The sequence below is a fragment of the Carettochelys insculpta genome, chromosome 2 (genome assembly GCF_033958435.1).
Source record: "Carettochelys insculpta isolate YL-2023 chromosome 2, ASM3395843v1, whole genome shotgun sequence".
In the NCBI taxonomy this organism is placed as follows: Eukaryota; Metazoa; Chordata; order Testudines; family Carettochelyidae; genus Carettochelys; species Carettochelys insculpta.
Window position 1 is genome coordinate 44,002,088 of NC_134138.1, and position 13,583 is coordinate 44,015,670.

At 41.7% G+C, this 13,583-nt stretch overlaps 1 protein-coding gene across 8 annotated transcripts in view; it reads right to left on the reverse strand.

The window, feature by feature from the left end:
• VPS13B (vacuolar protein sorting 13 homolog B) overlaps window positions 1-13,583 on the reverse strand; it is a 903,527-nt gene that overhangs the window by 363,668 nt on the left and 526,276 nt on the right. For all 8 annotated transcript variants that reach the window (XR_012644370.1, XM_074986872.1, XM_074986870.1 and 5 more), the window contains 2 exons: window positions 13,221-13,441; window positions 4,463-4,669 (listed from right to left, as the gene is read on the reverse strand). Coding sequence is in view for 7 of the 8 variants with exons in the window: in XM_074986872.1 (XP_074842973.1) it covers window positions 4,463-4,669; window positions 13,221-13,441 (428 nt within the window). In the remaining variant the exon portion in view is untranslated. The remainder of the gene's footprint in view (window positions 1-4,462; window positions 4,670-13,220; window positions 13,442-13,583) is intronic.

Genomic DNA, 13,583 nt, shown 5'->3' on the forward strand with positions numbered 1-13,583 from the left:
AAATCGTTGATGAAGATATTGAACAGAACCAGTCTCAATACGACCTCTGTGGAACCCCACTTGTTATACCTTTCCAGCAGGATTGAGAACCATTAATAGCTACTCTGAGTACAGTTATCCAGCCAGTTTTGCACCCACATAAGAAGCTCAGATCATGTATATATAGACTTGATAGTTGGTTATCTGTGGAGGCTTGGGGAGAAGAGAGCTGCACAACAGTGTAACTATACAGCTACAAACCACCAACATCAATGTGCTGTATAATTGCTTCTATAGTAATGGTTCACACTAGTTTAACTCCATTAGGGCATAAACTTTTAGCATGATGGGAATAATCCTTGATAAAGCTTTGCAGCTTCATCACAAGTGGAGAGAAGGAAAATGGAGTCAGATTTCTTCTCTCTCTTCTATCCCTTCCCCCTCAATTCCAGGGAGGATCATGAGTCCATGGCCACTGAACACACAGGAAAATTTAATTAAGCCACTATGCTGGAAAGGGGATCCACAAGAGATTGCCTCCCGGGTGGGGGGGAAGAATGCCTTGACTTGTTTTCAGAGACATTGCTTGCTTGGTTCCCCCCTTTGATTTAAAAGGGTTGACAATACCTACCTCAAATGATGGGGCAGAAACTCAGTTATTATGATATCAACCCTTACTGTCCCTTTGAATTTTGGAAAGGCTTTGTAATTTCTGAAAAAAACCAATGGCAACTGCACAACAGAATTACTTTTTCTTTTTACTCTGTCAGCTATAGCCTATTAGAAATTTGAGAGTAAGGTTTATTTTCTTTTTATTGTGTCATACTCTACTTAGCCAACACTGTTCCATGCCCTCACAAACCTACTCCTCCCACCTCCTGATGTAACACTTTGGCCTCTCTTTCCCTCATAATGCTCCTGGTACACCTGCAATGTTAATGATGTCAAAAAGAAAGTATGTAGGTCCAGAAATAGTGTGCGTGGAAGGTAACAAACTGCTTCCTTCATAGCAGCCCACCTGGACTCAGTCTGTCATGCCAAAGTAATGGCTACTTTCATTTTAAAATCTCAAAAACTATAACAGGAAATTAACAGAAAAATAAGTAGAATGAGAAAGACTTCCCCATCGTAACAATTTTAAGCAGAGAAAAATCTGGGTGTTGAGTAGTTATGGTTTGTCAATACAGTAGAGTCTCAAGATTCACAAACTTAATGATCAAGAATTCAATTATTCACAAGCAGCCGCTTCCTCCAGGGCTCCAGACAAAAGCACTGGCAGCCGCCACCTCCCCCAAGGCCCCGGGCAGGAGTGCCGGCAGCCACCACCTCCCCCAGGGCCCCGGGCAGGAATGCCAGCAGCTGCTGCTTCCCCCAGGACCCCGGGCAGGGACCACTGTCAGCCGCCACTTCCCAAGGCTACTGGACAGGCTGCCGTATTCGCGAAATTCAACATTTGTGAGGGTTCTCAACATGGAACCCTTGCGAATGTTGAGACCCTCCTGTACCATGTTTGGTTCACTTCAACTTGTTTGTATCATCAAGGCCTAACTGGCTGACATAATAACCCTATGGTAATTTAGTTTGCTCCTGCTGGTATTGGTACAGAAGAACCCTAGACAACGATGGGATGATGATACTTTTTATATCCATCCCCAGATTCAAGAGAGGCTAGATCAAGAAAGAGGTGCTTTGAGAGGTAATGTGGTAAGAAAATCCTGGCAACCATCACAAATGTGGGTATCCTAGTTTCATTTGAGTCACCCCAAGGGTGACTGGCTTTCCCCTGGAACCTGATAATGACATCTCAAAAACTCAGGATGGACTTCCATATCCATACAGATGGCACTGTTAGTCCAGGATGTCATGACTGTGTTTTTGAGCATGAATTGTCCATACTTATTCATGCTACCAGACTATTTGAGCTTGCTTTTTTAGTAGGAAAAACACTTGTGCGCATACTTATCCCCAGCTCTGACTGCTGCCTCCTCTCTGACCTTCCTAATTCTCATGTTGTTGCCATCTAATTCAATAAAAATATAACAGTCAACGGCTATGTCTACACTTACAAAAAACTATGAAATGGACATGCTAATGGCCAAATCAAAGAATACTAATAAAGCAATGAAATGAATATTCAGAGCCTCATCAGCATGCCGCCAGCCGCGGCACTTCAAAAGTGCTGCAGTTTGGTTGCCCGAGGCTTGTCTACACAGGAGTCCTTTTCTAAAAGACCCTGCCAACATCGAAATCCCCTTATTCCTATCAGCTTGATCGAGCCTTCTTGATCAGCTGAAAGGAATAAGAGGATTTCGAAGTTGGCAGGGTCCTTTAGAAAAGGACCCCTGTGTAGACAAGCCTCGGGCGACCAAACCGCAGCACTTTCTAAGTGCCACGGCTAGTGGCAGGCTAATGAGGTGCTGAATATTCATTTCAATGCCTCATTAGTATTCTTCAATTGGGCCATTAGCATGTCCATTTTGAAATTTTTTGTAAGTGTAGAAACAACCAATATGATTTACTTTGTCTATTCATCACACATTAGTCCTTTGTTTAAGTCATTCGGCAGGCTTCTTCTTGTTAATGTTACCAAATGCAGTCTTCTCATCCTCACCTTCAAGTTTCTACACAACACAGTTTTACCACATAGCTCAGGCTCCAACTTTTACTATTTTTCTCCTCACTACCTACATTCAACAAATACCAGCTGCCTAAATGTCCTTTTATTTTCTTTCATTCGTGTCTTTGTGTACTCTTTCATGTTGCCTCATGCGCATGGAATGCCATCTAAACCCAAATCAAAATTTCATGCGGTCTAGGGCTTAGGCAACTGGACTTTGATTTAGGGTAGGCGCATTGTATTCCAAACTCTGTCAGTAACATGCTGTGTGGCCTCAGACAAGTCACTTTCTCTGATTGTGCCTCTCTTTTCCCTCTCATCCTTTGATTGCATGCTTAGATGGCCTTTATGGTCTGGGCCTCAACTCAGGCCTTAACCCCTGCACTGGAATTTGAGATGGAAAATTACTGAGCAGTAAACAAGTCTGCTCTCAGGTTCAACTTCTTCAATCTCAGCCTTCTCAGTTCCCATTTTGTACAAATGTCACTGAGTCAGTGGACGCCCACCCTGTAAACAGCAAAGGTATGAGAACATTGCGAGGTCCCAAAAATGAAACACCTCACCAGGGACCCAGACCTCAGGGGGTACCTGGATCTAACCCCAGCTAGAGCCACATCCACTGTAGCTCCTGAAGTGAGGATATCAGGGATCAAGAATTCCTGCAGTAAGGGACATAAGCATGCCAAAAGCCTTTTCACTCCTAACTGCACTGCTCTGTACATGATTTCTACCCTGTCACTCTGTAATAGCATTAATGTAGTGGCATTAATAAAGCACTCCTAACCTCTGGAGACTCTGTGTTGAAGCACATCCAGAACTTTGTGAGTTTACAGTGGAAAAACTGGACAATGGCATTCACCACCTCCAATTCTCCCTATCTCCCAACTACCCTAAAATTAACATGCAAACACTTTGTATGGAGTTAAAGAACTTTTGGTTACAACTTTATGCAATAGAACTCTGGAATTTAAACCATTTGACTAACCCTGTTCCTGGGAAGGTGTTGCACAGGCCAGCTCTGAGAACAGCCAAGCGCATCCAAATTGTCTCTCTCAAACTGTACTTCTCAAAATCTCAGGTCTGTGCAAAGAACAAGGTACTCCACTCATGCAGGACAGGACTATTCAACCTGATACGTTTTACCTATAAGTTAGGATTGTACCTAGTCAGCTCATGAATTCAAACAGCTGACTTTTAACAATCGCATTGATGCAAAGTGACAGTGTCCAAGTGCATAGTCTACAATTGCCATGATTATTATTATATCAGTTCAGTGACAACTGTCTGAAAGGCACTGTGTTTCAGTGGATGCACCCATGAAGGTGAAAAACCTGCCTTGATTCAGCCAGTACAGCAGGAAAGAAAATTGCTCTCTGGGTCCAAATAGGTCTATTAGTACAAACTGTGCAAGTTGTAACAACTCAGACCAGGAAATAAACTAAAGACAAAAACTCACCTTGCTCCAGCCCCAGAAGAAATGCTGAAGCTGTGGAAAAAACAACATAACTATCCACCATCACATTTACAATTCTGTAACTAAAAATCTTCATAGTCTCTTTTTAAAAAGAACACCTAAATACAATTCTTCCATTTAGAGTCTAAAAGAATCAGCACTCATCCATTTCTAATAGCAGAAAGCAAGTTATGTAATTAATATGGTGGCAATAATGTAACAATTTCCCTTCCATCCTCCTCCTGTTTCCCCAAATTTATAGTATAACATGTTTAGAGGATTATGATCAAAACTACAGTATGCAGGAATACTGTAATTCTTATTTTATCTTTGTGCTTCTTAACTGGTCAACTGCCACATCTTGCAGATTGCGCTTCATTGGATTTGGTTTTTTTAATTAAAGAAAAACTTACCTCTGTAGTGGTTCCAAAGTCAGCAGATGGGCTATATGTGCTAGTATCTGGTGGGGCTGTACCAACACTACTCTTAATTGGAGAGCTAGGAGGAGCAGGCCCTGTAGTGGCCTCTGCATAGACAGAAGACTGATACAGCATACTTCTCTTCTGAATCTTATTCCATACTTTGCTCATTATGTCAGCTAGCTCATAAAGAAGCTGTACCTAAAGAAGAAAAAATAGATGAAGTTCTTCACTATTAAGTGTAGGGAAACCCATTACTGCTATCAGTATTCTCCAGTGCAATTTAAACTACGTATCAGAGTTTAGTACTCTGTAATGCATTATATCTTGATAAGAGGCTATACTCTATAAAAAAGAATTAACAATAATTACAAAATAGCGGTTTTGCTCAGAAAGCACTGCTTATCTAAACACATAGTAAAAAATCAAACTGCAAAATGGGACTCATAAAAATACAGGTCATAAATCTGGTCCTGTAAAATTTTCATTACTAGAAGTTTCAGAAATAAAGAAAACTATGTATCTCACTTCTGGATTATCTCACACAGAGATACTGACTGCTCTTTAGTTGATTTTCATGAAAAGACAAACTCACATGAAAAGGAACATGAATGTTATAAACTATAAACAATGTAAGAGAGACTCCCTTTTAACAATATTATAACGTCGATTCCATACTACGTATGAAACTGTTCTATATACACGTAAAGAACATCCACTATCCAACTCAACAGCCTCCTGGGATATATCATTCCAATATTCAGAAAACATGCTGTTTTACTTGCATGTTGTTTGACTCAGTTCTTAGATATTTACACAAGCTTTCATAAATAAGCATTAATCATGACATTTGTATGACAACACATTGCCATATACTATATAAAACAAGTACAGAGAATACTGCAAACAATACATAAGTAGACCCACAGCTGGATACCATACCCAGATGCCATAATAAAAAATTCTCATATTTATAAGAAGTTTCAGCCTCAGGACACACCCAGTCTATGAAGTTGGCTTCTTATGTGGGCAGAACAGATGCAGAGAAACATTGTTGTCAATCTATATTTGATGTAAAACAGCACTTGATTTTGTGTGTGTGAATGTATGATGAAGTTTCAGAGATTATGCTACAGTCACTTCTTAAGAGATGAATTGATGGAGTTTTATTAAAAAAGGTTCTTAATTCATTTGGTTTTTTTTTTTGAAGATTCAAGACCTACATTGAAAAGGTCGTATAACTTTTAGACACAGTTCTTTCTTGCACTTACGTCTCCCTAAATAAGAGTAATCGTCAAACAATGATGGTGGTTTTGCCTATAGCAGAAATTTATTTCCATAAACTAAAATGTGTCATGCCCCCAGTTCTTTAATATTCTGGGATAGTGTAGCCAAACAAAATCTCCCCACTACAGACCAGCTTTTGCCTCCCCTCTAAGGTGCCTCAGAGCACACAGGGCACTGAACAGCAGTTAAATAGCACAGTCATTGATGCCTTCCTAAAGGGGCCCAGATGTGCTGGCTCATCATGACCCTGAGAAACAGAAAACACAGATAGAGGGCTAGCAGGCTAACCGTTAATGAAGGGCCTCAGAGAACTGCCCTTGGCTGGCATTAATGGAGTGATGCGCCCACACAGCCATCCCAGAAGATGAATCTCCGCCCTTGTAAAAGAATGTCCTGTACTCTCAAATTGCTTATCTCCTGTCTTACAAGTGCAAATTAAGTAAGAACTGCCCTTGTAAAAACTGGCGTCACAAAAGACAGACCAGTACAATCTGACACCATAGATAAGAAAGAGACTACATGACCCAGGGGGTACAAAGATGGACCCAGCAGCACTCTGACTCTGAGTGCATTCCCACCAGCTACCTGCTGGTCGGGTCAGGTGATTGCCTCCCGAGGTCCGCAACTGGGGACGCCCAACCTTGTATTCGTTTTTCTGCAGAATTGAGTGACCGATCCTGGCTTGGCTACGCTGGTATCGAGAGACGCAAGGAGGGTAAGATATGCCCATATTAAAGAGGTTAAGATGTACCCACATTAAGGTCTCCTTTTGGTGTGCACAGTTAAAGAATTAGAGCTCTATAGATAGATGCTGTTGCATTAAGACATCGTGGTATTGAATTGTAATGTAACCTGTTAACACCTGTACCCTGCTAGCATATAAGAAGTAGACAATAGCCTTTTGTAACCACATGCTTATAACTGTAGCTTAATAAACTTGTAACTAGTTAAGATCTAAGCCTGACTGCTGTTACTCTCTGTCACTGCAACACAGCTGGCACAATAAAAATAACTTTAACCGTTTGGTTACCACAGCCTGGTCATAGGTGAGAGTGCTAGGAGCCCAGTGCTCTAGCAGTTGAAGACTCGGATGGTAACAAGGGCATAGTTGGTACCTCACCGCACATTATCCGGCCATCAGCTAACAGATAGTTATTATTATTCAGGAAATACACCAACTACGTAATATAGCATGGAAAGAAGGGAAGGCACCTAAAGAATGGACAAGATCTGTGCTTGTGACAATACACAAGAAAGGAAGTGCATTGGACTGCAAGAACTACACAGAACAATTGCCCTGACAAGTTATCTAGGCCAGGTGCTGATGATGATACTGACAGAGAGACTAAGATCACAGACAGAAGAACACCTAGTGGACGAGCAAGCAGGGTTCAGGAAAGACAGAAGTACCATACAGCAGATATTGGAACTAAGACTGATAGCGGAGAAAGCTCGACGAAAGAACATCTACACTTGCTTTGTCCATTTTCAGAAGGCATTTGACAGTACAGATCAGAAGGTGACTTGGGCAGTGTTGGAGTCAGTAGGTTCTGCAGTAGGTTCTCTTTAGGCTGTATCTTTCTATATAATTCCTCATTGCTGACCTTCTGCATCCATCTTGTTCTCAGGATCTTTCTATAACAACTCCTCTTGAATGCCAATATTATTCTCTTTGGCTCTTTCATTATCACCCATGTCTCACATCCATACAACATGTTGCTGAATACACACATTTTCAATATGCTCAGCTTCATTCCTCAGCTAATTGCTTTGCTTTTCTAGATCTTATCCATCACCTTCAAGGAAGAGGTAGAAGAGATATCTGTGCATGGGATAAGAATTAACAACTTGAGGTTCACAGATGATATAGTTATCATTGAGGAAGAGAAGGAGAAGCTAGTGAAAATGGTGCTGGTGCAAAATGAGGAAGGGAAGCAGTATGGACTGATTATGAATATTGATAAAACAAAACCAATGGTATTTGGAAATAAACAAATAGGAAGGAAAATCAGTGTAGATGGGATTGAACTAGAGAACATAGAGAAGTTCACATATCTGGGGAGCAACATAATGAATAATCTAGACTGTAAGAAGGAAATAGCAAGTAGAATAGTGAAAGCAAGAGTGATTTTGAAGGCAATGGAGGGCTAAAACTCCCTTGCCTCCCATCCAGAATCAGCCCCTCTCCACGTCCCCAGCTCAGCCCCAACCCATGCATGGGGCTTTAGCCCCCAGCGCGGCACACAGCGCACAGCACAGAGCGCTCGGGCTCCAGCCCCCTTCTCAGCACCCCCACGGACTCTGCTTCAACCTCTACAGACTTGGCTCCAATCCCCATATGCCCTGGATCAACTCCACCCTCTTGCCCCCCCAACCCACCCCAAGCTTAACCCCTTGGCCCCAACCCACCACTGAAGCCCCCCCCCACTTACGCAAATTGGAAGATATGTGAGGGCTGTATTCCATGCAACTCTCATGTACCCTGAGGGACTGCTATAACAACAAGCTGCATGAAAACGATTAAAAAATGCCATAGTTTAAGCTCAAACTAGGCATGCAAATATCCGTTTAAATAGTTAACCGCTGGTGAATAAAAACCTGAATGCCTGCTTTCCCACTTGGGCCATTCCGGTGTGGCTGGGGCCCTGCCTGCCAGACCAACACAGTCAGGGCTTCTCTGACCTTGCATAGCTGTCCCGTGAACTGGATACTTGGGAAGAATTCTGATCAGCCTAATGCTTACTAGTTAATTGGTTAATCTTTCACATATCCGTAGCTCAAACTAAATGTATACCACAAATTAAAAGAAACAGTATAAAGATTAAAACAAACAAACAAAAAAATCTTAAACAATAGAGTAAATGCAGTGGTAAGAGGCAAAAAATCACATCTTTTAAAAATTGGAAGTCAAATCCTACTGAGGAAAATAGAAAGAAGCATAAATACTTGCAAGTGTGAAAGTATAATTACTCAGTCCAAAAAAGAACTTGAGAAACAACTTGAGAAACAACTAAAATAAGACTAAAAACCTAACAGCAACTCTGGTTTTAAAATCACTATAATTTAAATCAGCTTCTGCTCCAGATGACTGAAAGCTAGTTAACATGTAGTGATATATTTTAGTTAGGGTTATTTTTAATAAAAGTTATGGACAGGTCACATTCAGTAAACAAAAATTCAGGCTTCAACTTGTCCAAAGCTTGTATTAGATACCAGATTAAATTTTGGGTGCTCTGGGGTGGAAGGCAGCCCAATGGCACCATGGGTATTTGTAGGAAGGGAGGGTGGTCTTGGGGTGCCATGGTTGCACTGGGGGGTGGCCTGGATGAACCATGGCTGCTTGGGTCAATGGTCTGAGATCCCTGCTGGTGCTGGGAGGGTGCTTTGGCAGGTACTTTTGTGGTGTAGTGACTAGTGGTTCAAAGGGTGGCGTGGTAATATCTAGGGAAGTTTTACTTTTTTTTGCTACCTTTATTTATTTGCTTACTAACTGTTTGCGTATTTTGCAGGCAGTCCCCTCTTATCAGGCAGTCATCCTGACATGAGCAGATGCATACTTTTTTTTTTTTTTTTTTTTTTTGCAGATGAGCTGCCACTACTGCCAGCACCTGGGAGAATATCCTGGGTGCACTGGAGAGGCCAAACAGGAGTACCATATACTGGAAGTGTTGTCCACCCACCTCAAATCTGAGATACTTCCTGTATGCGGGCTGGATAGGCACATGGAAATACACGTCCTGAAGGTTGCGAGTCACTGGGCAGCTGTGGTACTGCAGCTGTAAACCCTTTCTCTTGCCACATGGCAGTACAGGAGCACATCCTGACAGGCGTCAAGCATGGGCCCTAGTTAGACCCATTATTCTATGAACCCAGTAAGCAGTGGAAGTGTTGGTAATGCTGCTCGACAATATTGACCTCCTGTGATTTGGCAAGCTCTCATTCAGCACTGGTCAGACCCCAAGGATGCTGGCTACAGAGGTTCAACCTGTAGCATTATTACCTTATTGCAAGAATGAACAAACTTTTTATGCCAGGCCACCCCTGAAATTAGCAGGGCCCTCCAATGTGTCTAATGGGATCCAAACCCTGGAAGTGAGTGGTGGTCTCCCAGAAGTGATGCACTGCACCACACTCTCCTGGTGACAGCAGCAGCAGAGGCCACGTGATTGGGACGGGTGGCAGCAGAGGCCAGGAGAGCCACTGGAGGCGTGGGGAGAGGCTGATTGTGCTTCAATCCCCTTACAAAATTTTGAGCAACTCCTCTTTGTGCACCCCTGCTTTATTGTAATGCAAAGCTGAGGGACCTCTTAGGTCTGACGTAGTCAAGTTTCTCTTTCTGGGGATTAAAATACTGACAATATTTATATCTCTGCCTCATATTCCTAGAATGCTCCATCCAAACTTTTTTTGTGGTATACAACTAAGCATTCTGAAACAATGAATCAAGGATCTGATTCATCCAGTGCTAACAGAAAATCAACAGGAGCAAGAGTAGGTCCTTACAGCCTTATCCCAAAAGCCTTTAGTGATGAAAGCTGTAGTATTTTTATTCAGAATGCTGCATTTCATCATTATGAGATGCATAAATAAAGCAGGTTCACCATGGGCATACCGTCCATGACAAAAAAAAAACCAAAATAAAACAAAAACAAAACAAAAACACCCATGACTTCTGGGGGATATTCTTCATAAAAACTCAGCTACTTTAGTGACAAAGATAATTACTCTTATAACATATGTGGCTGAACCCGATCAATGGAGAGTACAGATTGTAAAATGGTTTAAGCTATTCAATAGTCTTGTACAGTTGCAAATAACTTCAGCCTGAAAAGTTATTTTTTTTGTTTTGACTTCTGACCTTTCCCTTAGAAGCCAGCTCAGGATTAATCACATACTGTGCTGTGATTTCCCCTTCATTAAAGTAATGCTTCTTGCATTCATTTTTATGCCTGGAGAGTGTGGGCACATATGCCATAGCCCCCATGCCCTATTTTTCAGGGCTTGCTTTCTGCATGCAGCTGGGAGTTGGTTGCTAGCCAGCACCTTTCTGCAGCTCCCAGGCCTGTGCATGGGGATGGAAAGATCTGGAGATGGGGTGCCAGGCACGGCTGGTGGGGGTGGTGGCTGCTGCTGCGAACCTGCCAGGGCCTAGGGGCTGCACTCAGTCAACAGCAAAATTGTCTCTCATTATCATCATCAACAACCACGGGCTCAGCGCCAGTTGGTGTCTGATGCCTGCCTCACTATTTCCTTCCATCTTTCCCTGTCCAGTGCAGAGTGGATTAGTTTCTGTTGCCTACGTCTGCATTAATCTACTATATCATCTATACATTCTCTGTGGGGTCTGCCTCTCCTATTCAAACTGCCCATTATGCTGAATACCAGGGTCTTGATTTTTTGTTCATCCATTCTGGGCCATCCCCACATGGCCAGTGACCTTGGCAAGCTCCATGCAGGCTGGAGGAGAGAACTGGCTCTGACGAGACAGGGAAATGGAGCAGTGGGGCAGGGAGGCTGGGGGACTGGGACCAACAGGAGTGGGAGACAGGGGATTGTGGCTGATGGAGCTAGTGCTGCCTGCAGCCAGTGGGTGGCCCAATGCATACACAGCATGGGGCACAACTAAATTTGGAGCAGATAGGAATAAAGGGATTTCAAAGTTGGCAGGGTTCTTTCAAAAAGGACCCGTTTGGGCGAGCCACGCGGCAGCGAAAAGTGGCAATTTCGAAGAGCTGCAGCTGGTGGCATGCTAATGAGGCACTGAATATGCATTGGGTTAGTGTAGATGTACCCTGAGAGAATGTTAGGGATCGTAAGAAAGGGATAGTAAGGCAATAGATAACAAGGCAATAAATATACTTAAATGAATGGCACACCAACAGCTTGAATTTGTGTTGAGTTCTGGTCTCAGCAAGGATATATTAGAAATAGAAAAGGTAAAGAGGAGGATAGCAAAATGTTAAATGTGCAGAACAGCTTTGGTATGAGAAGAATTTAAGATTGGGATTGTTCATTTTAGAAAACAGACCACTAAGTGGGGCCAAGGTAGAGATGTATAAAATCATGAATAGCATAGAGAAAGTTAATATGGAAGTGTGATTTAACCCTTCATATAAAAAGGGTCACCCAATGAAAATGATATGCAGCAGGTTTAAAAATACAAAGGAAGTACTTCTTCACACCATGCACAGCCAACTTGTGGAATACATTGCCGGAGATATGGTGAAGGTCAAAAATATAACTAAGCTAAAAAAAGAATTAGATAAGTTCATGGTGGATAGTCCCATTAATGGTTACTAGACAAGATGATCAGGGATGCAACCTCTTGCTCTGGGTGTGCCTAAAACTCTGATTGCCAGAAGCTGGAAATAGACAATGAGGGATGGATCATTGGACGACTGCCCTGTTTCGTTCATTTCTTCTGAAGCCCTTGATACTGGCCACTTCTAGAAATCAGGACATTTGATGGATCACTGGCCTGACTCAGTATTTTCATTTTTATAAAACACTTTTGACATTCTTTTAGTAATAATTGAACAATTCAAGTATCCTCTCCACTGGGCTGCCCATTGTGTCCCTTCTCTCTGTCCTATATCACTGAGAGCTCTTTGAAGAAGAAATTGTCTAAATTCAGTTTCTTGTACAGTTACAAGCACACTGACAGTGCCTGAATAAATAAACATTAATAACAAGAGATGCCAGCTTCATCAAAATTCCAATAAGATGTTACAAGTGACAACAAACATATTAAAGACACAGTTCAGTGCAATGAAAATTTGCACAGAAACCTTCTATCTGGAATGACTTCAGGCCACTGTAGAGTAACTTGGATCTAACTCAATTAAAATACAGTCTTCTGCAGTACATGCAAAATACCTGTCTTTTAAAGAATAAATATGTGGTGACAATCTTAATTCTTTTAAAAATTCCCTTTCAGTGTTCTCCTTTAATAAAGGATACCATTACTTGTTTGAAAATATATCATTCTGAATAAAAAAGGAGTAAAGCAGCACTTCAAAGACTAAAAAAATAATTTATTAGCTGAGCTTTCGCGGGACAGACCCACTTCTTCAGATCATAGCCATACCAGAACAGACCCATGCTGAATAACTGATTGTGAGAGAATTTGATCAAAAATTATATTGCACCATTTTAATAGATGCATTCAGAAGGACAGTTGAATAGTGCTTCAGCATTTAACAATACTACATCTGCAAGTGATTTCATTCCATCAGCCAAAAGATGCATTTATGCTGTAGCTATTACATTTTGAGAAGAGTTTAAATTACTAAACTTGAGAAAGCTTCAAAGGAAATCTTAATCTAAGTACCCTGATCTTCATGAACCAGTTTTAAAAAAAAATAAGATGTTTAGTAAAAGAGATGTTCCCCAACAAAATGCAGAATGACTGTATTTAATTCAAGTTATTTTAATTTCCTTTCATAAATCAATGAAATATACCAACCTGGGGGCTCGAGCATTTTATTTCAAGTGACTCAAGGTCGACATGGAGGCAGACAACAAATGAATGTCTGGATTCTGGCCCTGAGGCAAGTAGTTTTTGTGAAGTGACAGCGAGAGTAGACGTACAGCCCATGGGTTCCACTAAATTAAGTGTCATCTGTTGTCCAAGAAGAGTATACACGCTGAAATGATGCAGACTGATTGTCCAAGGGAAGGCATCACCTGGTGATTAAAGAGGAAACATAGTTTCATAGTTACATTGCTCTGTTAAGTGATGATTTTCTCAACATTATTCATATAGTAAGTACTAAATGAAATTCAGGAAGGACATGATCCAAAACACACTGAAGTTAATGGACGTCTC